Source organism: Delphinapterus leucas, chromosome 13, assembly GCF_059928025.1.
Source record: "Delphinapterus leucas isolate spDelLeu-1000000601 "Yukka" chromosome 13, BTC_Dleu_Yukka2, whole genome shotgun sequence".
NCBI classification, from domain to species: domain Eukaryota; kingdom Metazoa; phylum Chordata; class Mammalia; order Artiodactyla; family Monodontidae; genus Delphinapterus; species Delphinapterus leucas.
The window spans coordinates 89,663,731-89,687,543 of record NC_143141.1 but is presented as its reverse complement, the minus strand read 5'-3'; the positions used below and the strand labels follow the sequence as shown (position 1 = coordinate 89,687,543).

Sequence of the window (23,813 nt, the reverse complement as noted above, 5' to 3'; positions counted from 1 at the left end):
GCCACAGAACCCCTCCGCTATCCTGGAAGCCCCAGCTCAGCACACAGCTGAGAAGATGCTAATTTTACATGATCTCCCTCCCCCTCCCCACCTTCTCCTCTTCATCACGAGCCAGGGTTTGGGATGGGCTCACTCGTGGGCACATCAGTTCCACAGAAAGACTGGGTGGCAGTCTGAAATGCTGCCACGTTTCTTTGTTCATTTGTCAAACTTCGGGAGACAGCTTTCCCCCAGCCTACAGAAAGGATGTTATGTAACTTCTGGCATTCACCGCACCCCTCACCTTCTTAAACTGCAAGTCTTCATGTGTTTGTAACTGATTTTTCCCTTCTAGAAGAATTTTCGAGTGGGTCAGGCTGAGCAGAAACAGCCCCAGGTGGTTTCTTCTGTGGGCTAATTGCTCTTTCTCGGTATGGGAGCGTAGGATCAGACTCCTTGGCAACCCTTTCCCTTTCTAGGTCCTCCCCACCCACTTCCTGGCCTCTCTAGCTTATGCACCATCTTACCATTGGCTGTAGGTGTTGCTGTGATCTCGGTTGACAAGGCAGCCAGCAGTGTTCCAGGGTGTGTCTGACCCTCCGTGAGGGCACTGTCCACACCTACCAAGGCCGAGATCAGGAGGCCCATCCCTGGGCTGTGTCCAGGCCCAGACTCCCAGAGGAAGACCTCCTGTAGATGCTTGTGGCTGGCGGAGCAGTTGATGAGGCAGGAAAGAGTTGATGAGGTCAGTTCTCCAACCCGCCTTAGCTAGAGAGGTGTACGTCCTCTGCCAATGAGGAGAGAATAATCATAATAACAGCATGTGTTGAATGATCAATAACAACGGACACCATTGCCAGTGAGGCCAAGGGGCCCTAGAGTTTATGGTTGGAAGAGTGGGATTCTGGAGCCAGAACACCTCGGTTTGGAACTAGGCTCTGACACTTAATGTTGGACAAGTTGCAGCACTTCAGTGCCTCAGTTTTCTTATCTATAAAATGGGGATAAGAGTGCATACGTCACAGTTGGTGGAAGTATTAAATGAAGCAGTATGCATTTTATACAGCCTAAGATAGTGCCGTGGTAACTGTAAGCTGATGTTAAGTTTAAGTGATTTGCCACCATCCTGTGGCCGTGCTGAGATTCAAACCCAGTGGCCTCTGGTCCTGGAGATTGTCCACTTTCAGCAAAGGCCACTGTCTATCAGACTAGGCTCCTGTGATGTCTTAGGCTCCTTGGATAAAGAGACTTAGGATCTTCTCTCAGAATTGCCACTAACTCTTTAACCACAGCCTGGCCGGGTTATCGTACTGCACCTTCTCAGCTCCTCGCGTGTGTACTGGGATGGTAAAGCCATCCTATTGCCATTGACCCACAGAATAAATGCTTACGTAAGAGTCAGGAGCGCAAGGCAAGATGGCGTAGCTTTGTCTGGAGGGTCTTAGATACTGAGCATGGAGGTAAGACGTTGTGTCTGAATAAGTTGTGGTCGGGGTACCTCGGACCTGGGGCCGGTGAGATTCATGGGAGGGTCACAATGCCTCGCACTGCAGTGATCTTGGCAGATGCCATTAAGCTGGATGGTGAGGGGGGCACGGATTCACTAGGTGGAGGAGAGGCGTGGACGTCCACGCCCTTGGAACAGAGCGAGCAAAGGCCCAGGACTTCTGCAAGAAATAAACACTAGAGCACGTGGCCTGAATGGAAGGATTTTCTTGACCTTGACTGGGTCCCCGTCCTGCGTGAAGCCAGGCGGGCTGTTCGGTGCACAGTTTCTTCGGGCTATAGTTGGCAAAGCATCAGGTCGTGTAGTGTCTTCACTGCAGGCTCAGGCATTCAGAATAGAAATGATTTCAAAAAAAACCAAAGGCAAACTTTGTTACAGTATTGAACCAGGTTAGAGCAGCGGGACGGTCAGAAAGATGGGCAGGATTCCCCCACAGGCATCTACCCCATATCCTGACCCCTGGTTTCATTGGCGTACAGCCCCGCCCATGGGTTAGGAGCTGCCTCTGGCTGCTTTGAGGCTACAACTGCCGAGTGTAGCCGTTGCTGCGGAGCCTCTCTATGACCCACAAAGCCTACGGTAGGAACTGTCTGACCCTTATGGGGAACATTTGCCAGCCTCTGGTCTACACCTTTACTGGGTTTTCATAGCACATTATTCACTAGTGGAAGGAAGGATGTAGAAATTAAGATTGGGTAAGAATTCTAGACTCCACAGCTCCCAGGCCATGCTTAGTGCTCGTCTATTGACGGTAGCTTGGACACCACCCACTTACCCGCTCCATCTCATTCATACTCTGTAAACTGGGATGGCAAGCTCACTTACCCCTGTTCACCAGCAACGTTGTAACTGAACACATAGGATTCTTAAAAAGCAAGAGCGGCGACTGGAACGTGGTCCCACGTGTCGCTGAGGTTATAGCTGCCTCGTGACAACCAGTGCTACGTGCGGTCTCATTGCATTCAGAAAATAAAGACGTACAGCCTTGTGGTTAGAGAACAGGCCTGGGTCCTGCCTGCCGAGAGATGCACCCCACCTCCACCACTCAGCCTCCCTGTACCCCGGCCCTCCTGCAAGTGAGGGGTGATGTTTCTTACAGCTGTTGTATGATTAAGTGGCTTGTGGATTTGTGCTCAGTCAATGTTAGCTGTTATTATTATTTCTTAATCTTTATTTGAATTGATGTTGCTTTTTTTTCCTTGTGGGAAGTATAAAACCCTCCCCCAGAGGCTGACACTGTGAGAGTCTTATTACTCTGCGAGCTGACAGGCCCTTGTCTGAAAACTTAGCACTGCCAGGCAGGTGATCAGAGGATGCTGAGCCTTTCAACAATAAAATAAATGCCAGGGTTTAAATCTGGAAGAGACATGGAGGAGAGCAGATATACGGTGACAGTTTTGGAACTCTGAGCTAGCTCAGAGAAGAAAAACACTATTAAAATATCATTTGGAACTTTTCTCTTATACAATTTTGAAATGCATCCGCTGACTTTAAGTAGGCAAGTCTATGTGTAGAATGAATAGGCATTATCCCTTGATGGAATTAAGACCAGGCAAGAGATCCTCTGTTTATCCTAAATTACTGTTATTAAAATACTTAAGTTTATTTCATTAAAATCTTTGTAATCTCTAAACAGGAGTATCCATATAGTTCACGATCAATTTATTTAAAGGTAATATTTGAAGAGTCCTGTTTGCCTCTGTGCCCGGTCAGTCCCTCCACCCTCTAGCCCAGCCCACTCCGCTAGGTAACTGCTTTAATTATGGTTCGGGTATTCATCCAGTGTTCCTTTTTTTTCCATTTTCTTTTTCTTTCTTTTTTTTTTCTTTGTTGAAGTACAGTGCTGTGTTAGTTTCAAGTGCACAGCAAAGCGATTCAGTTTTATATATATATATGTATTCTTTTTCAGATTCTTTCCCCTTATAAGTTATTACAGATATTCAGTATAGTTCCCTGTGCTCTACAGTAGTTCTTTTTTGGTTGTCTATTTTATATGTAGTAGTGTGTATGCGTTAATCCCAAACTCCTAATTTCTCCCCTTTCCCCTTTGATAACCGTAAGTTTGTTTTCTATGTCTGTGAGTCTATTTCTGTTTTGTAAATAAGATCATTTGTATCATTTTTTTAGATTTCACATATAAACAATATCCTATGAGATCTGTCTTTCTCTATCTGGCTTAACTTCACCTAGTATGATAATCTGTTTTTCCGTCCATGTTGCTACAAATGGCATTATTTGTAAATAAGTTCATTTGTATCTATTTTAGATTCCACATATAAATATCATATGATATTTGTCTTTGTCTGTCTGACTGACTTCACTCAGTATGATCATCTCTAGGTCCATCCATGTTGCTGCAAATGGCATTATTTCATTCTTTTTTATGGCTGAGTAATATTCCATTGTATATATGTGCCACATCTTCTTTATGCATTCCTCTGTTGATGGACACTTAGGTTGCTTCCATGTCCTGGCTACTGTGAATAGTGCTGCAATGAACACTGGGGTGCATGTATCTTTTTGAATTATGGTTTTCTCCAGCTATATGCCCAGGAGTGGGATTGCAGGATCATATGGTAGCTCTAATTTTATTTTTTTAAGGAACCTCCGTACTGTTCTCCATAGTGCCTGCAGCATCCATATGCAAATAAAATAAGTACGAACATACATATGAAGTTTACACAGCATTCAGTATGCAAAATACATGTTCTACACTTTGCCTTTTAAATTTACTACATTGTTCAAATCTTCCCATTTTAATGCGTGGAATGTTTCTCCTCTTTCTACAGTAGCCTAGTAATCCATTCCAGGGTTGACTTCCTCAGTTTATTTAACCTGTCACCTACTTGGATTGTTTTTAATCTTTTGATATTTCAGACAAGACCACAATGACAAACTTGCTCACATATACGCTGGTCACGTGCCCGAGAAGTGGGATTTCTGGATCAAAGGATAAATGTAGGTAAAGTGTCAGTAGATTCTGACAACAAAACCCTTTTGATGTGTTGTATCATCTCGGACTCCAACCAGTCGGGCAGGAGAGCAATTATTGACCGACAGCCTCGTGGACGAGTGTTTTGTCAAACGTTTGAATGTTTGCCGGTTGGAGAGTTGAGAAGTGGCATCTTACACAGTGAATTTGCATCTCTCTTCTTAGGAATGAGTCCATCTGGGGACACTTGTCTTTCTTTCCCTGTGAACTACTTCTTGTACTTTGATCATTTTCTATTACTGTTGCTCTTTTATCTCTCAATTTCTAAAACTGTACAAAGGAAGTTAACTGGAATAAGTTTTGCAACTGTTTTTTAAAATAATTTTGTTATTTATTTTGACTTACCTTGGCTTTGCAGAATTTTTTGAAATTGTATATATAAAGGAATATTGCCAGGAAGAAACATAATGTCTCCTCATTCTAATGAAGCAGTGATTTTACTTGTGTGGGTGTGTATCCTTTCTTTGTCTGTGGTGGCTAACATAGCATATGATTCTTATCCAAAATTATATTGTAAAGCCATTGGTTAAGACTGTAAAATATCATTCTGTGGCTCGTACTTTTCCATTCTTCTGTTTTTACTGGTTTGGTATTTCTTTTTAAAACGTATATTTATGCTCTGAAAACTTTTTTAATATTACGGGAAATGCTATAATGAACATTTAATGCCCTTGATTTTTTTTATTCTTTTTTTTAAAAGATAGATTTATTTATTTATTTTTGGCTGCGTTGGGCCTCCGTTGCTGTGCGTGGGCTTCCTCTAGTTGCGGCGAGCAGGGGCTACTCTTCATTGTGGTGTGCGGGCTTCCCATTGCGGTGGCTTCTCTTGTTGTGGAGCACGGGCTCTAGGCACACAGGCTTCAGTAGTTGTGGCATGTGGGCTCATTAGTTGTGCCTCACGGGCTCTAGAGCGCAGACTCAGTAGCTGTGGCGCACGGGCTTAGTTGCTCCACGGCATGTGGGATCTTCCCGGACCAGGGATCGAACCCGTGTCCCCTCCATTGGCAGGCGGATTCCTAACCACTGCACCACCAGGGAAGTCCTGATTTTTTTATTCTCATGGATGAATTCCCAGAAACGGTGTTACTTGATCAAAGGAGTTGAACGTTTTTAAGGTCCTTGAAAAATATTGACTGTTGCCTCTCAGTAGTGGTCTATCATTATGTATTACCATTAGCCATGTGTGTTAAGTAGTGGCTCCATGACTATAGCCAGATTATTATAATTCAAAAAATGTGCAGTTGATCTTATAGGTGGAGGATCAGCCCTATCATCTTCCACGTGAGTAAATCAGGGTGCAGAGTGCTCAGGAGGTGGGTCAAGGTCACAGAGCTGGCTACGGCCAGTGTCCTGGCTCCCAGGAAGAGAGAGCTGGCACCTTTCCACGTGAATTCACACCAAAGCACAGGTGACTGGACGTGGTTCTTTGGACAATTTTCACATAAATTTAACTGGGCCAAAATGAGCAATTGTATTTCGCTGCAGAGAAAAGTCACACCAAATTGCTAATTTAGTAGTTATGGAGACATCCACTCAGTAAATATTTACTTTCCACATGTAGCCCATAATACCAGGTAGTGGATATGACATGGACATAAAATCCTTCCTGTTCCAGAAAAGCTTCTAGTAGAGCAGAGATCCCTCTCACCCAGTCACCCCGGCTTTCTCCCAGGCATGAGTTTGGAGCATCAGGTAGATTGTGCTGACCTATTTTCATGGGACACGTCCTCTGTGCCGGGGCCTTTGGATGCAAGTGTGAGAAAAGCCAATGAAAACCAGCCTCCTCGAGGAAAGGACGGCAGAGGATAAACGAGATAAGTAAGATAAGCCGCAGACAGTGATGGGCTCTGAGGAAGAGGAAGGTGGGTGCAGGTGGGGCTTGAGGGCTTTGCATTTCACCTGCACTGCTGGGGAGTGGTCAGAAGCTTTCAAGCAGGAGAGACCTGATGAAACAGTGTCCTGTCCTGCAGACACGTGAGGCTGCTGCGGAGCCCGGAGAAACAGCCCCTCGGCTCCCATCCCTCATCGTCTCTGCGCAGGTGCGAGCGGACTTGGAGATGAGATCTGGGTGCCCGTGGGCGAGGGTGTGTGTGGTCTTCCATGGCCCTGGAGCACCTGAGCCTGCTCCTTTCTGGAATGTCAGGAAGCATGCAGACGGCCCTTGATGCATCAGAGGCCTGTAATAACCTGTGAAAGAGGAAAACGTTGGCTGGACATAGCGGGTCCTATTATTTTGGGTGCTGTAATTCTACACTGATGATTCTCAAGTGACCAAAGAGTTGTATGTCTTTGAGAGAACGTAGTCCCTTTAGACCCATTATCATGTCAACAACTTGGTCCTTCCCCGAAACAGACTTCTCCATGTCTGTTCTCCGTGAAGGAAGGCTCCACGCACAGGAACACCATGTGCCGCTCCGAGGAGTAAAACTCAGGTTTCAACACTGGGCTGGAAATAAATGCGCTTTCTAGACTCGCTTTCTTATGGGTATTCCCAGCAGGAATGTTGCCCACCTTGCAAGCTGGCGTTTTCTTGAGAGTTATCTGAAGTTGGCATCTCTTTTTCCCTGCAGGAAAGGTTGCGTCAGTTTATTTGATTACATCCAGTTCCCTCATGGGTGGGCTTTGAACAAAGCTGCATGTTCAGGAGACGGTGAAGTAGTTCTGCAGGCAGAGTGCTGACCCTGTTCGTCTGGGGCCTTCCTTCTGTCTTTGTGACTCTTCTCTAAATTGAAGCTCTGTGTCTGCACCTGTGGGGCATCATCGTCACCATGTCAGAACTAATTTTGAGTAAGTTTTGTGGTTTTGATATTTAATAGAGTCCGCAGTGTTGTCTAGCTAAAGGCTGGAGAGTGGGGACAGGCGGGGTATTGGGACTCCCTAATCTTGGCCACACCTCTGGACCCCTGGTCTTCAGTCCTGTCCAAGGACATACTGATGACCCAGCTTTCTTCACAAAGAGGTTAGGAAACCCAGTAGGGTGATAGATTGTTTCTCCTGATTATTAGAAAGTACAGACTCTGGCATTGGGCCTGGGGAAGACAGAGGAGCTTTTTGTGACATTATGATTCATCATCTCATCAAGGAAGTGGCGCGCTGGATTGATTTCGGTATCTTAGCCTAAATGGACTGTCCTTAACCATCATGGGGCCAAATGCCTCATTTCATAACTGAAGGACTCTCGGTGACGGAAAGGATATTTTCATGTGCAAAACATGACACTTTCAAAATTCTTAGGTTAAAACAGCAGTGGCGTTTTTTCTCAGAGGGTGGCCTCTTGTCATCTAAAGGTGGAACAGCCAGGTTAGCAATTGGCTTTTGTGTGCAGTGGACGAGAGGAGAGGGGCCGTGAGTGGAGTTTTTGTGAGTGAAGGGGCCTCTCCAAGCCCCAGGGAAGACTCTGCCACCCCATCAGCAATCTGAGCAGTGGGTGCCTTGAGCGCGTTCGGTGGACCTAAGAGTAGTGGAAACGTTGGTGCGGGAAGAGAATGTGGCTTTGGAAAGTCAGGAAGGGGGTGAGAATTCTGGATTTGCCATCTGTTACCTTGAGACTTTGGCAAATGTTTTATTCTTCTTCAGCCTCTGCTGTTATCTGTTAAATGAAGATAACTGAGCTGATTTCCTTCTTTGAAGTGTTGATTATCGACTATACAATAGAAAGTGTTTTTGAATAGAAGTTCAGAAACGTTGCAGGCAATCACAAGGGCATTCTGAGGTGCTATTCAGCATTGTTTGGTCAGAAAATAGGTGTGTCCTCTTCACCCCAATGAAATAAGTAATGCCCACTGAGGCTGGTATTTTTTTTCCACCTAGTTAACTAGGCAGTAAAGGAAAGAACTACATACAGCCATATTTTTCTGAGTAGGTTTTTTTAAACTGTCGGATGGTAATACTGACTCTTCTCATGGAACTTACTTTCGAGGGGGAAGAAAACAATACATAAATAAAGAAGTGCATGTAGAAAAGGCCTGGGGTAACATAAAGAGGGGCAGGGGACCGGAGGTGATGGGATGCAGGGGGTTTTATGTAGGTGATCAGATGACTGAAAGAAGGTGAAAGATGGGATAGTCTGTAGGTCATGGGCTTTGGAAAACAAAGATTCGCGATATTATTGTCATAATCATCATACCGATGAAGTGACATGGGATTCTTTAGGCTTGTTCCAAGCTCTCGTTTTCTGAACACAGGGGTCCTTTAATAGTTATCAGGCCATTATTACAATGAGAAAATAGCTGAGCCCCCAAGGGATAGAGTGATGTGGATTCTGCCCAGCTCGGGGCACAGCGGGTTATAATTTATTGGTGATTGAAAGTGAACTCTGAGTATACCCAAAGGTATAAATGAGAGTTTGGAGATAGCATAGGGAAGATACTTGTCATAGAAGTGTTACAGGGTCCAAGGCAGGGGACACCACTCCTGCTCTGCACATGGGATTTGCATGTCTCTCCCACGCCTGTGCTGGCAGGTGTCAGAGGTTACTGCTTCCAGATCTAAAGACATGGGGACTGAGTGTGGCTCACACCACGAGGTGATTGCACTTTTATGTGTCTGGTCCCTGTGTGAGCAGTCACCTCATGGTCTGCTCCAAATAGGAGAAGCGGGATTTAAAGCTTCCTGTTTGCTTTCCCACAAGAAGTCTCCTGGATGCTGAGGGTGTGCGCTGGACCTTCTGACTTGCGCCTGCTGTGGTCTTTCTAGGACAAATCCTTAGGAGCCCTTGGGTCTCAATGAACTAGAGCACAAAGGATGGGGCACTTAGAGCTGTCTTGTCCAGGCAGTGTCCAGCCTTTGGCTGTCATACATGCGGAAGCAGAGAAAAGGCCCAAACCTCTAGTTCTTTCACTTCCTTTCTTCGAACCTCAGGCTTTGGAGAGTTGCTCACGGTTACGGGTGTTTAAAGTGACATTTCCAGGATGCTGTTGTCAGGCCCTGGCCTTGGTCCTGACCTTGGGCCTGCTCTCCTGGAGGACTTCTTGTAGGGATTTCCTGTCTCTGAGCCTCACCCAGGAGTCCTAGTTGGCTCCACCCACGGAATCCAGGATGCCGGCCTGTAAATCAGGAGCTGGCAGACTTTTCCGCGCAGGGCCAGGGAGTGAGTGTTGTAGGCTTTGCTCGCCCACATTTCTTTGCTTGTGTTTTTCTTTGCCTTATAATCTCTCAAAATGCAAAAAGACATTCTTAGCTTGAAGGTTGTACAAAGAAAAGGCCTGGCCCTGGTTCGCAGACTCTGCTCTTCACTTGGAGGGCTTCTGCCCCTTGCAGAGCCTGCCTTGCCTGCTGGTAACGTGTACCCACCGTGTCTGCTTCCTGGGAAAGCGGTTGAGCTGGGCTCAGAGGGGCTCGTTGAGATCCTGCAGCCGGCGGTAAGTGATGGAGAAACCCTGGCACCTTCCTCCCACGCCCACCAGACTTGAGCAAGGGCAGCTCTGTCCTTCAGTCCTTCCACTTGCGAGGTCAAAGGTCTTGGGGCTGTCCTGGACCCTGTCTCTCTCATAGCCATACCTGGGCTGTCAGCTCATCCTAGCGGCTTTTCTTTCCAAGCAGGTCTAGAGTATGACCACTTGTCCTCGGCCTGTTTCTCATGGCATCACCCGGACACACCCCGTCTCTCACCTGGACAGTTGCCGTTGTCTCCCGCCGGTCGCTTGGCCTCTGCCTTTGCCCCGCTGGTCTGTCGGGGACCCTGGACACCATTTCAGCACATCTCCCCCGCCCTGCTTGTTTTGCCCACTGCACACGCATTACTGGCTGACACACTGTCTGTCTTACCGATTTACCTTATTTATTTCCTGTCTCCCCAGTGGAGTGTTAGCTCCCAGAGGGCAGGGGTGCTTGTAGATTCTGTGCACTGTTAACGTTTCCGGTGACCAGAGCAGTGCCTGGAACAAAGCGCTCCGAGATACCTGTTTAATGAATGATCGAAGGAAGACTGCCTTCTGTTGTCCCAGGTGTGAATTCCCCTAGGGACACATTTTAGTTCATCCCAATGATATCGTGTACATTTGAAAACTAAGGGGTATATGTGTATGTACGTTTCTCGGGCATGCAGACCCTGAACGACCCCAGACCTCTGGCACGTGCTGTGGCCTGGCCTGCAGGGGCACCACCGGAACCTCAGGCTGGGCCACGTGTGCCTCTTGGTTATTTCAGGCCCCTCATTGAGTCCTACATGTCATCCTGCCAACTCTGTCTTCAGAGAATCTGGCAGATACCTGGCCTCCTCACTGAAAACATGAGTCAGCTCTAACTACCCGAGTGGAGTTTATTGTATCCACTTACTCTGTTTTTAGCAATACCCCTTCCTCTCATCTGTTCTTGAGAAGCAAAGACAAAATCCAAATAAACCTGATAGAAGAAGTGTATATATCGGTACAATAAGAAATCTGCTGCATGTATTTGGACGCTCCAAATTTTACCTAATTTTCTGGCTAAAGTACATCAAGGAAGCCGAAACCATCTGCAGCTCAATATTGATAAAAGGGTGATTCTGCTCGACTCCCCCAAGGTTTCTTTGAACAGATTCCCTGTCATTGTATACCTTTTATTTGATCCCTTTTCTTTCATGCTGAGGTCTTCAGGTGCTTCAACCGGAGAAAGCAGGTGCTTCAACCGGAGAAAAGGCTTTGGTTGTTGCCCGACGTGCTGTGTGGGTGAGACCTCTGGCCCTTGTCATCCCGTGTCTAGAACAGTGTTTGGATCATTACAGAAACCTAACGCCGGCTGGCTAACTGCCGATCGGGAGTACATGGAAGGATTGGGGTGTGTAACCGTAGGCGTTGGGATGGGAGGGGCTTGAGGTGGAATTGTGGTGAGCTCCTAGAAAGGGCGGGCAGGAGTGTTGAGATGATTTCGTGGACAGACAGGGCTCACAGCTGCAGGAGTACCTGAGCTCTGAGATGGGTCTGTGGTGGCAGGATCGATCCTTCGAGAGCATGTTTTATCCTCTAGCTCTCTCTCTCTCTGAGATGCATCGCCCCCCAACGCCCCCGCCGAAGCCCCCCTTTGCTGCTGCAGTCACAGCAGCAGTCACTCTTGCTGAGAGCTGGGTGACAGCTTCCCAGGTGGGTGGAAGGAGGGAGGGTTCAGGGGCCTGGAGGAATCCAGCGAGCCAGGCCCAAGCCAGCGCTCAGATGAGGCTGCTGATCCAGGAGGGTCCAGGACAGGTCCCGGGGGTCGCGTGGTCAGTGGGCAGCAATGCTGACATGAGAACCCCGGCTTCTGGAATCTTCACAGAGGCCCGTGTCCATCCCACTGCGTGCTCCATACTCCATCACGTCTTGTTCTGTTAACCCAAGGGATGGACGAGCTCCACACCGAGGAGTTTCCCAGGCTCCTTGTCTCAGCAGCAAGACCTCTGCTTGGTGCCTGGAAGGACACAGCCACGTACCTGTCCTGCCCCCACCTGAGCTGGCCAGAGCGTGCTCCCATCCACCAGGACTGACTTAGAGGGGCGGGGGGACGCAGGGGACACGTGTGCCCCGCTGAGGGCCCTTTCTTCTGCAGATCGTGATTAGGAATGTTTAGAGCAGGGAAAGGGCGTGGCCCACGCTGTCCGTGCTCTATCCTACATGTGTGGACATGTTCTGCTGCTCTTTTCTCTGTGTCCTTATCTGAAAAATAAAAAGCGGAGATAATGATTCACTGCGTCACTGGCAAGGTTTGGCAATAGTACCATCAGGGTAGTTCATGACCAGGTAGAAGGCGGTGGGACGGCGTGAGGTGGCCGTGCGACCTCTTAGCAAATCCCTAAACAGCTGGGAGCAAGGAAATCATCTCTAAAAGGACACACAACCCGATGATGATCCCCATCGGCCTTAAAACGCAATGCCTTTATGTCTGACTTTTAAAGTTGTTGCTCGCTGGTAGCCAAAGTGTGACGTTTGCGGTGGGAACAATAGTCCCTTTGTGTCTCCCTCTTCGTTTCATTCCTGGACCGAGGTCAGAGAGCCAGGCTGGGCTGGGCCGCCTGCGGGAAGCAGTCTGTGATGAGGAAGATACTGGGGCGTTGTGAGTGAGTGCTCTGCCGTGAATGTCACTTGTTTCGTAAAGCCAAGCCTCCCACAGAGGGGCAGCTTCCAGAAGCAAGTGCACAGGTCTGCCCAGGCCGGGGAGGAAGCGTCTCAAGGCCGGCGCCCCGGCTGGCGCTGGAAATGTCTGTAAGGGCTTTTTCAGCCGGATTTCTGTCGTGTCTGTGTGGGCCTCCCTCTTTTGCACCCCGGGCAGCCGGACGGGCTCCGGGCCCTGCTGCAGGAAGACTCACTGTGTTGGCCTCGCCCCAGCCCAGACGTTTTTTCTGGCAAGAGAAGCGCAGACCCAGAGCACCAGGGTAGGATGGAGGGAGGAGGTGGGCCTGCTCTGTAGAAGGAAGCGGCTCGTTTAAGTCAACCTTCCCCTCAACCCCACTGTGTACTTCAGTGCCCAGGAATAGATGCTGCATCACAGTCAGGATGCGCCAGGTGAAGGAGCTCCTCTTCGCTCTCACCTGTGCAGGTGCATTTGAAAGGTGCAGAGCTCCCATTCGTGGATGGTTTTTTAAACCCACTTTTAGTACATTTCAAGATTTTGAATATGACAAATTTATCAAGCCATGAATCTGTAGGCAAGGCAGTCAGAGCCCCAGAGCCCAGTGGCGATGGGAAGCAGATCTCCTTCGCCCTCCAAACGACATCTAGAAGGGGGTTAAGTTGAAATATGTTGAACTTGAGATAACTACAAGCAGAGAAGCTCCCGGGGCAGATCCCACAGCATTAAAGGAATAGAGCATCGGGCCAGACCTCTGCCTTCCCTTCCCTGCTTGAATGCAGGTATTTCCCAGCATTAAAAAAAAAAAAAAAAAAGACAAAACTAAAAATCCCATTTTACGGAAAAGGTGACTGAGGGACACCAGTGTCAGGTAACCGACTGAAGACCTCAAGGGGAAACAGGCTTACCTTCCTCAGACGCGGGGCCCGGCTGGGACACGGGTTTGTGGGACAGCCTGGCAAGGGGGTTGCCTTACTGGATGGGGCCTCAGGGATGGGGTGGGGGGTGGGCAGCCGAACGCAACAGGACCTGTTTGCCCGGGAATGGCTGACTGCCTTAGACATCCATGCTTTCAGCACAAAGAGGCTTCTGGGTCACTGTTAACAGAGGTGAGTTTATATGCTTGTAAAATGGTCCGAATCTTTGGGAGGCAGGAGGGAAGTAAACGGAAGGTCCCAGGTTAAGTGAAGGCAAGTTTCCTCATCCTGTCTATGGTAAGGGACCCTTGGGCCTCTGTGACGTGCGGAGTGGGAACCCTTACCTGTGCCTGACAGGTCTCTGGCTGTTTCTCCTGTGCAGAGCGCAGCTCGGACAGGCCAGAGTTCTCTGTGGTCCCTGGGCCCCTTGTTGATTGTCTCCTCTTTGCTCTTTTCCCTGCAAAGTCTGAATGTTGGGGAACCTGTGACAGCGAAACGACTGAAAAGTAGCTTTTTCTTCCCTTTTTAACCTTGATGGTGTGTGGTTGTGCTTGAGAGCGTGTTTTGTGCTTTGTCCAGTGGAGCCATACTGTACGGCCTTCTTGGAGTATCACTGTGTTCATTACCACCTGAAGACCCGCACGGGGTTTGATGGTTAAAAATAAGCACACGAATCTGCCCAATTATATTTAATCCCGTATTCCTCTGATTTTTAGTATCACACTTAATAGTACTGTTTGGAGTCAAATCTAAAAAAAAATGATACAAATGAACTTTTTTACAAAACAGAAATCGGCTTACAGGCATAGAAAGCAAATTTATGTTTACCAAAGGGGAAGGGGAGTGGGGAGAGATAAATGAGGAGGTTGGAATTAATGGATACACACTACTATATATAAAATAGACAGTCAACAAGGACCTACTGTATAGCACGGTTTACTATACTCGATATCTTGTAATAACCTCTAATGGAAAAGAATCGGAGAAAGAATATATATATATATATATATATATATATAATTTAACTGAATCACTGTGCTGTACACCTGAAACTAACACAACATTGTAAATCAACTATACTTCAATAGAAAAAAGAGAATAAGTTAAAAAATAAAAATAATACTGCTTGGGGAAAACATGGTCTTAAAACAGATTAAAATCTTAGATTCTTAAAAGATTCCAGTTGACTCTGCATGTTAATAGGCTTATTCGGGTTTAAATGAAAATAACAAATTTTTTAAAATAAACTTTTTATTTTAGGGCAGTTTAGATGAACAGATTTGGTTTTAAATTTACCTTTAGGTTAACAGATTTGGACTTATATTTAGAAAGTTGATGCAGATTGTATAGGGAGGTACCATATAGAAGAGTTTGAGGTCTCCACCACTGCTGACATGCCATCCCCACCAGAGGCGTGGGTGTTACAGCGATGAACCTACAATGAGACATCCCTCCCACCCAGAGTCCATAGCTTGCTGTATTAGCCCAGGCTGCCGTAACGAAACACCATAGACTGGGTGACTTAAAACACAGAAGTGTATTTTCTCACAGTTCTAGAGGCTACAAGTCCAAGATCGGGAAGCCAGCAGGGTTGGGTTCTCCTCAGATGCTGGTGAAAGCCCTCTTTGTGGCTTGCAGGTGTCTACCTTCTCCCTGAGTCCTCACCTGTAGGAGAAAGAGAGGGCGATGCTGAGATCTTCCTCTCTCATAAGGCCACAGCCTTACTAGATTAGAACCCCACCCTTATGACCCCACTGAACCTTAATTGCCTCGAAAGGCCATACAGTCATCACACTGAGGGTTAGGGCTTCAACATAGGAACTTTGTGGGGGACACGACTTTGCCCACACCATTGACATTGGGGCTCACACTTGGTGTGGGTTTTGGCAGATGTATGATGACGTGCATCCACCATTACAAATCATACTGATTAGTTTCACTGTCCTAAAATATCCTCTGTGCTCGGCCTGTTTATCCTTTTCTCCCTGACAGGCAATCTCTGATCTTTCTACAGTCTCCATAATTTTATCTTTTCCAGAATGTCATATAGTTTTAATCAGACAGTCTGTGGCCCTTCAGAGAGATTGGCTTCTTTTACTTAATAACATGCATTGAAGGTTCCTCCATGTTTCTCCATGGCTCGATAGCTTCATTTCCCATTAGCCCTGAAAAAATGTTCCATTGTCTGGATGTCACACAGGTCATTTATCCGTTCACCGCCTGAAGGACATCTTGGTTGAGGCCACGTTTTGGCAATCATGCATAAAGCTGCTGTAAATATCCACGCACAGGTGTTCATGTGAATATAAGCTTTCACGTTAGTTGCGTGAATACCTGGGAGCAGCACCGTCTCCTCTGGAGGAGATGACATTCAGACACCTTCCTGAAGGTTCATGGAACCACATACACTTGGATAAGTCAACCTCCCTGCAGTCAATTTTCTACCCAGCAACCGTTCTCATGTTTCTGCTGTGACTGGCAGCTCCAAATTGTGAAGCTGTAGCTTTCCACCCCGCCGCCAACGTGGAAGCACTCGGGTTAGGCCCAGGAAGCTCCGTGGCAGAACTGGAATTAGTTTGTCTACAGACCCAGAAGGCTCCCTTCTCATGCAATCCATAGGATATACAAAGGAGGTCTCGCAGGCTGGTTACGTGCCTTCTCTGTGTCTTGCTTTCCTCATTGTTGAAACTGGAATAATAACAACTACTAGAGCCTCAAAGTCACTGTGCGGATACATGAAATAATGTATAAAATTGGTTCACATAATGCCTGATGCACATATATGCGTATGTAATGGGCTGTCTGCCTGTGACCAGCACTGTCCAGCAGGGTAGAAAGCACTGCTTTTCAATTTGGGGGACAAACTAACACACGTGGCAGATGTGGAAAGGCCACGCTTCCCCGGAGGGAGTCATGGCAAAGAATACAGGAGGCTAATATGCAGAGTCTAACCCCGTGCCTGGCAGACACAGGCTGCGCAGTGTAGCATTTTTGAGAGGTGATCATGTGTTGGGCTTAAGCCCCTATGGGCTTCAGGGTGGGAGGGTCCTCGGGGGAGATGCTATCCTGTGGAATCATGTAGCCCAGTGGTTCTTAGACTTCACTGCAGATAGGAATTCCCTGAAAGGCTAGTGAAAACTCAGATGGCTGTGACTCCCCCTGCCCCCTCGGCTGGGGAAGAACCACCAACATGCCTCTGCCGGCTTTAGGGCAGTCCTGAGAGTAAAAGTTGGGTAGTGATTGGCTGACACCAATTTGATTTTCCCTTCCCCTACTTTGCCTTGAAGGGGTGACAGTGGGTGAATAGGGACCTGCAGAATCCACAGCCCCAGAGCCCAGGTGCGATGGTCCTGGCCAAATAACCACATCGTACTTTTAAGACTATCTCCCTCAATGGGTTCTTTTCCCTTCTAGCTCTTTCTCATCCTTGTATACCTCTCATCACAATGCACCCCCTGCATAACCCAGTCGTGCTTAATAAGTAACTTGCCTTATAAACATTTTGAGTTGCTTAGGTTGAATAATGCTTATAATTGACCAGATGTTCTTAAAATAGTTTGTTGTTTCATTCTACTTGACATTCACATTAGGAAAACAAACACTTTTTTTTCTCTTATTGTGCATTGTGATTTTCTTTGCAAATTCCTGTTTCAAGTTTGCAGCTGTTCAATGTTTGCAAAATCATATTCGGCCCATCCTGTGTGTCGGGAAGGTCGTGATGGGCTTAGACAATGTATCCTTTTTTTTTTTTTTTTTTTTGGTAAAATATGTCCAGTTGTTGTTTCCATTGAATCATGATTGTGAGCTCACCTTAGAGAGTGTCTACTCTGTAGGAAAGAATACTGACAAGATGCCAGGAGACCGTGTCTGACATGCTTCAAGGCTGAATCATGGGGCTGGGAGGTGAGAGGCTACGGCTAACCTGTGCCCAGGGCAGTGGAGGCCACACTGTCTCAGGTCAAGTGGAAATCATGGTCCAGGAAGAAAGGAAGTGAGAGATCAAGCCTTGCAAGTTGAACTGAGGGTCATTATAAACAAGAAAGGAGCCAAGCTCAGAAGCTGGGGGAGAGAGAATTGTCTGGGGAGGAACCAGCCAGGATGGGACCAGTGGTCCAGGGTGAAAGGCAGTGAGTGGGGTCAGGGCCGTGGGCTTCAAGGACTATGTCAAAGGGTTAAGTCCCTGATTTCTGCCATTTGGGGTGATGTCCAGCCTTGGAGCAACCTGCACAGCACATGATAAAGCAGGAGGCTGCTGAGGTTTTGGTGTTTGCTTCTTCCAAAGATGACGGCCATCAGCGTGAACTTCCTGAGACTAAGTGCATCTTACCATCTCTCAGTTTTTCTCCTCCCCTTGGTTCATATGGGTTAATGTCCAAGCTCTTGAACCCGACAGAGCCTAATGACCTTTACTTACCAGGAATTTTAAACGTATTCTTTCTCACTCACTCTTCACAAGTGTACCTGGGAGGTGATGGTGTGTAAGTTTTACAGAGAGAAAAACACTAAAGTTCCTCGAGGTTGAGTAATTTCTCCAAAATCACATGACCAAGTGGCAGGACAGGAATTTGGACCCAGGTCTGCTGGGTGACATGTCATCTGCTGCTCAGTGCCCTATAGAATCTGGACCCCAGACCTTTTGGACAGTGTCCACTGCAGCCTTTCCCCAGCTCTCCAGGACAGAGAAGCCAGTTAAGCAACCTCTGTCCTCTTGGGGACATTTCCAGTCTTAGGCAGTTTTCTCAATGCTTCCAGTAAAGCTTTGTGATCCCTGATAGGGCTTAGCTAACAGTCTTAATCAAAACACAGTTGACACTCTGTACTGTGAGCTTTAAGAGATATTAAGGATTAAAACAGAAAAAGGTGCGGAGAAACATACAGAAAAAAGTCTTGGCACCTGAGCCCAGGATCCAGGCAACACTGGACATTTAAAATAACCATAATAAGCATAAATTCAAGATGCAGGGAGATGTTCCAAATGAAAATGAACTCAGGGACATGAGGAGCCTTGATTCTGGTACACTCTGCACCCCCAGATCGCTGAGTGACCCCCAAATCACCTAAGTGTTCTGGTGCCCTTGGATTAAGGTCAAATGATCATGTTTGTTTAAATTAGCCGGAAGGCTCCAACCCACCCCCAAATTACTTGAATTTGTGTCAGAGTTCTTTTCTAACAATGGAAAGTGCACTTACTTTAGACTAAGTCGCCCACAGATACTAACTGTCCTGGGAGGAGGCTGCTGTCCATTCCCTGCCCCGACCTCGGATTTCCCGCCCTCACTCCCAATGCCGATTCCCGCCGGAATTCAGTAACGCCCCTCACTTGCTTGAGCTCTTATAGGTCAGGGTCTCCTCCGCTGCTCTGCCACCCTGACATCACTCATGCGCCTGGGTCGTGTGTCACTGTGTCTTACCTCCTCTGTGCGTTCCCAAGACCATCGCAGAGTCTCTTCCCCAGCTCACACGTGCCTTCCCCGCCCCCAGCGCCCTGCGTAGAACCCACAGTGGTTCGTCCTAAGTAAATATTTGCTTAGTGATACCCGGTGAGCTGTGACTGTCAAAACACGAGAAGTGGATATAATTTTTTTCTAAAAAAAAGTATCATGACAGCTCCCTGACCCCAGAAATAACTTGCACACCCAGCCCCTGGTTGGTATCAGCAGAGGCCTTCTCACAGGTGGATAAACTGTGGCCAAATGAGGCATCCCAGGGGAAGGGACGAGGGTTTACTGAGCATTGCCATGTGTGTCAGGTCCTTCATATGATCTCTGCTAATCCTGCACCAGCCCTGGGAGGGGGAGGTTGTGGCCCCATCACACACATGAGCAGACTGAGACTGACAGTGGTCAAGTAAGCCAGCACCCCACCAGATAGGGGTGTTCTGTTTGCCCTGGAGGAGCAGAGTTCCTTCTGCCCCTGTGGTGCTGCCTCCACACCCTGTTGCCTGGTGAAAGATGCTGGGATTCTTCTCTCTCTTATTTTGACATCCACCCCCTTTTCACCTGTATGAAATGTAACCTCCCCTTAAAACTCAAGCCTTATCTCCCCTGCGAAGTTCTATTCGGAAGATTCTAGCCCAGGCTGATTTCCAGTTTTCCCGAGTGCCTTGAGCACTGATTTCACACATAATCCTACACTCTGCCTTGTGTTATCAATTAGCTTTTTATTTGGCAAAGGATGTTCCTGAGTTGAATCCGAAGACCCTAAGGTGGGGAACTCTGTCTCACACATCTTTGAGACTTTCCAGGATCCGAGAGCCGTTTTGTGTACGTTCTGGGCGTTGGTTGGTGTTGCTTTGTCTTGTTTTCTTTCCCTTCATGTGTGTACCTTTGTCGTTATGCGTACAGTCTTCTGCTGTACATGTGGAGTTGAACGAGACAAACCCTCTTTTCATGGCCTCACAAACTCGGGGAGAATGTAGGTGTGTCTTGCTATCCAAATCTTTTCATGCCTCAGTTTAGAGAGTGAGGTTAGGGGTTCAGTAGGGAAGGATACCAAATTCTCTAAATCAATTTAGGTCCTGAGATTTGGATAGCAGATAGAGTTTGGATAGCCGTGGATTTTATCTGAAATTTTAACTGAATCTTTCTCAGTTCTGAGTTTGGGGGGCAAGGGGGTGCTGGTAGAATAAAGCACATATTTACCCACCACAGGTGCAAAATAAGTGTTGTAAGGCTTAAATCAAGTCGCAGGGGGTATGCTAGGAGCAAGGAGCCATTTCCCTGGATGCAAGAATTCAGTCAACCAACAGGAAATTATTGAGGCCACCGTGGGTCAGAGCCGAGCTAAGAGCTGGACACTCACACCTTCTCTGTTTCCCTCGAGCAGTAAGCAGTGGAAATCGGTGTGTAACATAGCAATAGGAAGATGCCTGTTATCAGGGGAACACAGACCAGGGGTGGATGTGCACAGAGAATGTTGGGGAGGGTGGGGAAGTGAGGATTGTTCCATGGATGATTGTGAGGTGTCTGTCACATACCGGGCACTGTTGGATGCGCTTGACCCACATAAATGAACAAATCTGCCAAAGGGCCTTGCCTCTCTGAAACTTACATTTTAGACGGTCTTCCAGGACTTCGGAGGCAGTGGTGCTTGAGCTGCTTCTGGAAGGTCAGGTGACACCTGGGCGGTGAGGACAGAAACCAGTGTGGAAGGACCATTCTACTGGGAGGGCACAGAGAGGCCAGAACTCCACCAACTGGTTTCCCTGGGATATCCCTACAGCATAGACTGGAGAACACTTTGATCTGATCAGTAACTATTTTAACAAAAGCGTCCTTTGCCGGGTTGCTAAGGTTCTGCCCTCCTGAGCTGGGTGCTTCGTTTAGTGGACAGTGTCTTCCTTAGTACCCATCGGAGGGGTGGAGGGAAGGATGCCAACGGGTAGATCACTCGCCGTTTTGAATATTACCATCAATACGGGAAGGGAATCACCGACAGACTCAGATCGGGGACCTCTGGCTAAAACTTCTCAGAGGCCCCAGACGAGGACTCTAAAACCCCGGGCCCCTCAGTGTTCACTTGGCCACCCCCCAGAGCCCCAGTTTCAGCCAGGAGTGACCCCTGCCTCGGTTCTGGTGGAGGCCACAAGTGTCTGATGGCCTGTGCTTCTCTCGTTTCAGACTGCTCTACCATGACCACAGCACGGTGCCGGCCCACCTGGGACCTGGCCCTGGACCCGCTGGTGTCCTGCAAGCTGTGTCTCGGGGAGTACCCAGTGGAGAAGATGACGACCATTGCCCAGTGCCAATGCATCTTCTGTACCCTGGTGGGTCTTGCAGAAAACGCCAGTTTAAAAGAATTTCAGGCTGAGCCTTTTTCACTTTTGTTTTTGGAGATACCATGCAGCCCTTTGCCCTCACTTTTACCCAGTTATTGGAGGGATTCTCCTCCAAATCAGTCAGGCTCCCCAAGCAGGTTCGATTGCAGGCGCTCGTGGTGCAAAAGTAATCAGTTAAACAGAATCTTAGGAGCTGGGAACGCAGTTGAGAAACCCTGAGCATGGCGTGTGCGCTCCTTTCTGGAAAGGCAAAGCTTCACCACAGCCCCCTTTAAATTTAATTGCACAGTGACATGCCTGAGATTGCAGGGGTGCTGGCCTGGTGAGTGTGTGCGGTAGAATAGCCAGTTCTCCGTGCCAGCCGTCACCGCTTTAGCGCTAAGCTGGAGAGGCTGCATCCTGAAATCACATTTGAATTTCCTGAAGATGCAGCCAGCATCACCGTGGGCCAAATGGCCCGCTCTTAATGCCTGTAGGGGCTTCTGTTCCCATCAGGCCTCTCTCAGACCCAGCATTTTACCTATCAGAAGAGAAAAATGAGGGTGTAGGGTTTGTTTCCAGTTTGTCTCATTTAATTTTGCTTGGTTTTTCTTCCCATTCAAGAAATACAAAAAAAAAAAAAAAAAGCCCGGAAAAAACAATTTTCCTTTAAACTGTGAAAAACTAAAAAAGTTTCTGAATTTGACTACTGTTATAAATGGACTATAGGGACGGCCTTCCCATGTATGGTTCAGATGTCTGGATTGGGTTCTGTCCCCGACAGCCTCCTCCTGATTTTCAGAGACTTCTTTCTCCCTGCCCCTGTTTTACAGACCTTATTCTGTTTGTCTCTGTCTTACAGACCTTGTCTGTTTGGGACGTGTGTGCATTCAGTAGCATCATCAGCGTTTTACAGATGAGACGGAGCTTTCAGTCGTTTAAGTCTGGGTCCTGACTTCCCTTTATGTTAGACGCTGGCTTCCTGAGGGCACAGCTCTGCCCCCAAATGCCTGGTTTGCAGCGGGGCCCATGATAGATAATCGGGAGAGGCAGCTGCGTTGAACCGCACAGAGTCAGCCTCAGCCGTGCGCTTAGCAGCCGAGAAATGTGCCTCATTAAAGCCCCAGGAAAGTAACTTCAACCTGGACCACCGGAAGTTGCTTTGGGCTTTTTCTAAGCTGGGGAAGGTTGGGAGGGAGAGAGCCCTGGGGGGAGGTGGGTGGAAAGACGGACGTGCAGCCAATGAACACAGAGAATTGGACTCGTTTTCATTTCTGGAGGATGAGATGGTCCAGCGTGGGGATGGATTAAAGAGTTCTCTTTATGCAAGAATTGCCTCCCTCTTGCCTGAAGGGGAGTTTTCCGCAATCTCAACCAATTGGCTTGATTCCCCTCTGCAGATGTGCCTGTAGGCGAGCTTGCTGCCACTCGTGTCCCCTGCCTGCGTCGTGTGGGGAGGGCCTCATGGACCCACGACTTCTTTTCTTCCACCGTGAGGTCGCCCATTCACCCTGGCATGGTTTTACCCAGCCTTTCATTTGTTGTCATTGTTGTTTTAGTTTTCTATTTCTAGAGCATAGTAGTGAAAATAAATAGGCAAGTCTAATTCAGATCAAACATTTAATTTAAGTCATTGACTGTGAATAGAGGAAAATAACATTGTTTTCTCAAAGAGGGGTTTGCTGGGAGCACTGAGAAACAGGTGACAGCTGTGATTGTTTTCTCACAGCCATTTATTAAAAATTAAGATGTTGAGGCAGGCTTACTTGTGTCCGCAGCTCCCTGCACCGTGAAGCACAGGAAACACCTGCGTGTCGCAGACTGGGGGAAGGCGCCCATGTCCCCTAGGGCTTCCGTCACGTGCTGTCCCCTCTGTGCAGGCCTCAGGGCCCCCCAGCCAGCAGAACTGCCACTGTCTTCTTCCTGGGGACAGACCTGGGAAGGTAGGAAAGAGTGAAGAGAGAAAACTGTGCAAAGCTGAAAGGGGGCACTCTTCGAATAAAACGCTACTAGAGAATTATGGGCTTTAGGTCTGAGGTAGATTGACCTCAAGGAGGAAGGGGCTCGAGAGGAAAGCCTAGTGATTGGGGTCAGGCGTCAGGGCACTGAAACGCAGGCTGTTTCTGACCTCAGCTTCCCTTGTGTGCCTTATCTGTATAATGGAGCTGAACGGAGTTTACCCTAAGGTTCAGGAAGGACGTGTGAAGGAGTTGCCACGTGGAGGCTCAGATCCTCTCCATCTCGCTTCTGAACTGGGACTTAGAACCGCAGGGATTCAAGGGAGCTCTGGGCAGCTTTCCCCAAGCGTGTGTCCTGAGGAACACTTGTCCTCAAAGATGCACTCAGACAATCTGTGTGTTTCAGTGGATTTACTAAACACAGCATGCCGTGTCCCTCTCTGTACCCTTACCCCTGGGACGCTCTGGGTGCCCAAGAGCACAGAGAAAGCCCCGAGGAACCCACACGAGGGACAGCTGTTGATTTAACCTGCATCTCCCCAGATTCCTCGAGCACCAGAAGTGTGTGCCTACCACGTACTAACGTGGCGTGACCATGACACATGTTCCGGGGGATTTCCCTTGTTTATAGGGTGCCTGGTGGCTTTAGGGTGAGTTCAAAGGTCATGGAGAGCCTGTGCATGGG

At 47.9% G+C, this 23,813-nt stretch overlaps 1 protein-coding gene across 4 annotated transcripts in view; it reads left to right on the top strand.

The window, feature by feature from the left end:
* The window catches only part of RNF144A (ring finger protein 144A), a 117,294-nt gene that overhangs the window by 55,056 nt on the left and 38,425 nt on the right, over positions 1-23,813 (top strand). For all 4 annotated transcript variants that reach the window (XM_089923481.1, XM_089923479.1, XM_089923478.1 and 1 more), the window contains one exon: positions 21,034-21,179. In XM_089923481.1, coding sequence (XP_089779607.1) covers positions 21,045-21,179 — 135 coding nt within the window. In that variant the 5' untranslated portion in view covers positions 21,034-21,044. The remainder of the gene's footprint in view (positions 1-21,033; positions 21,180-23,813) is intronic.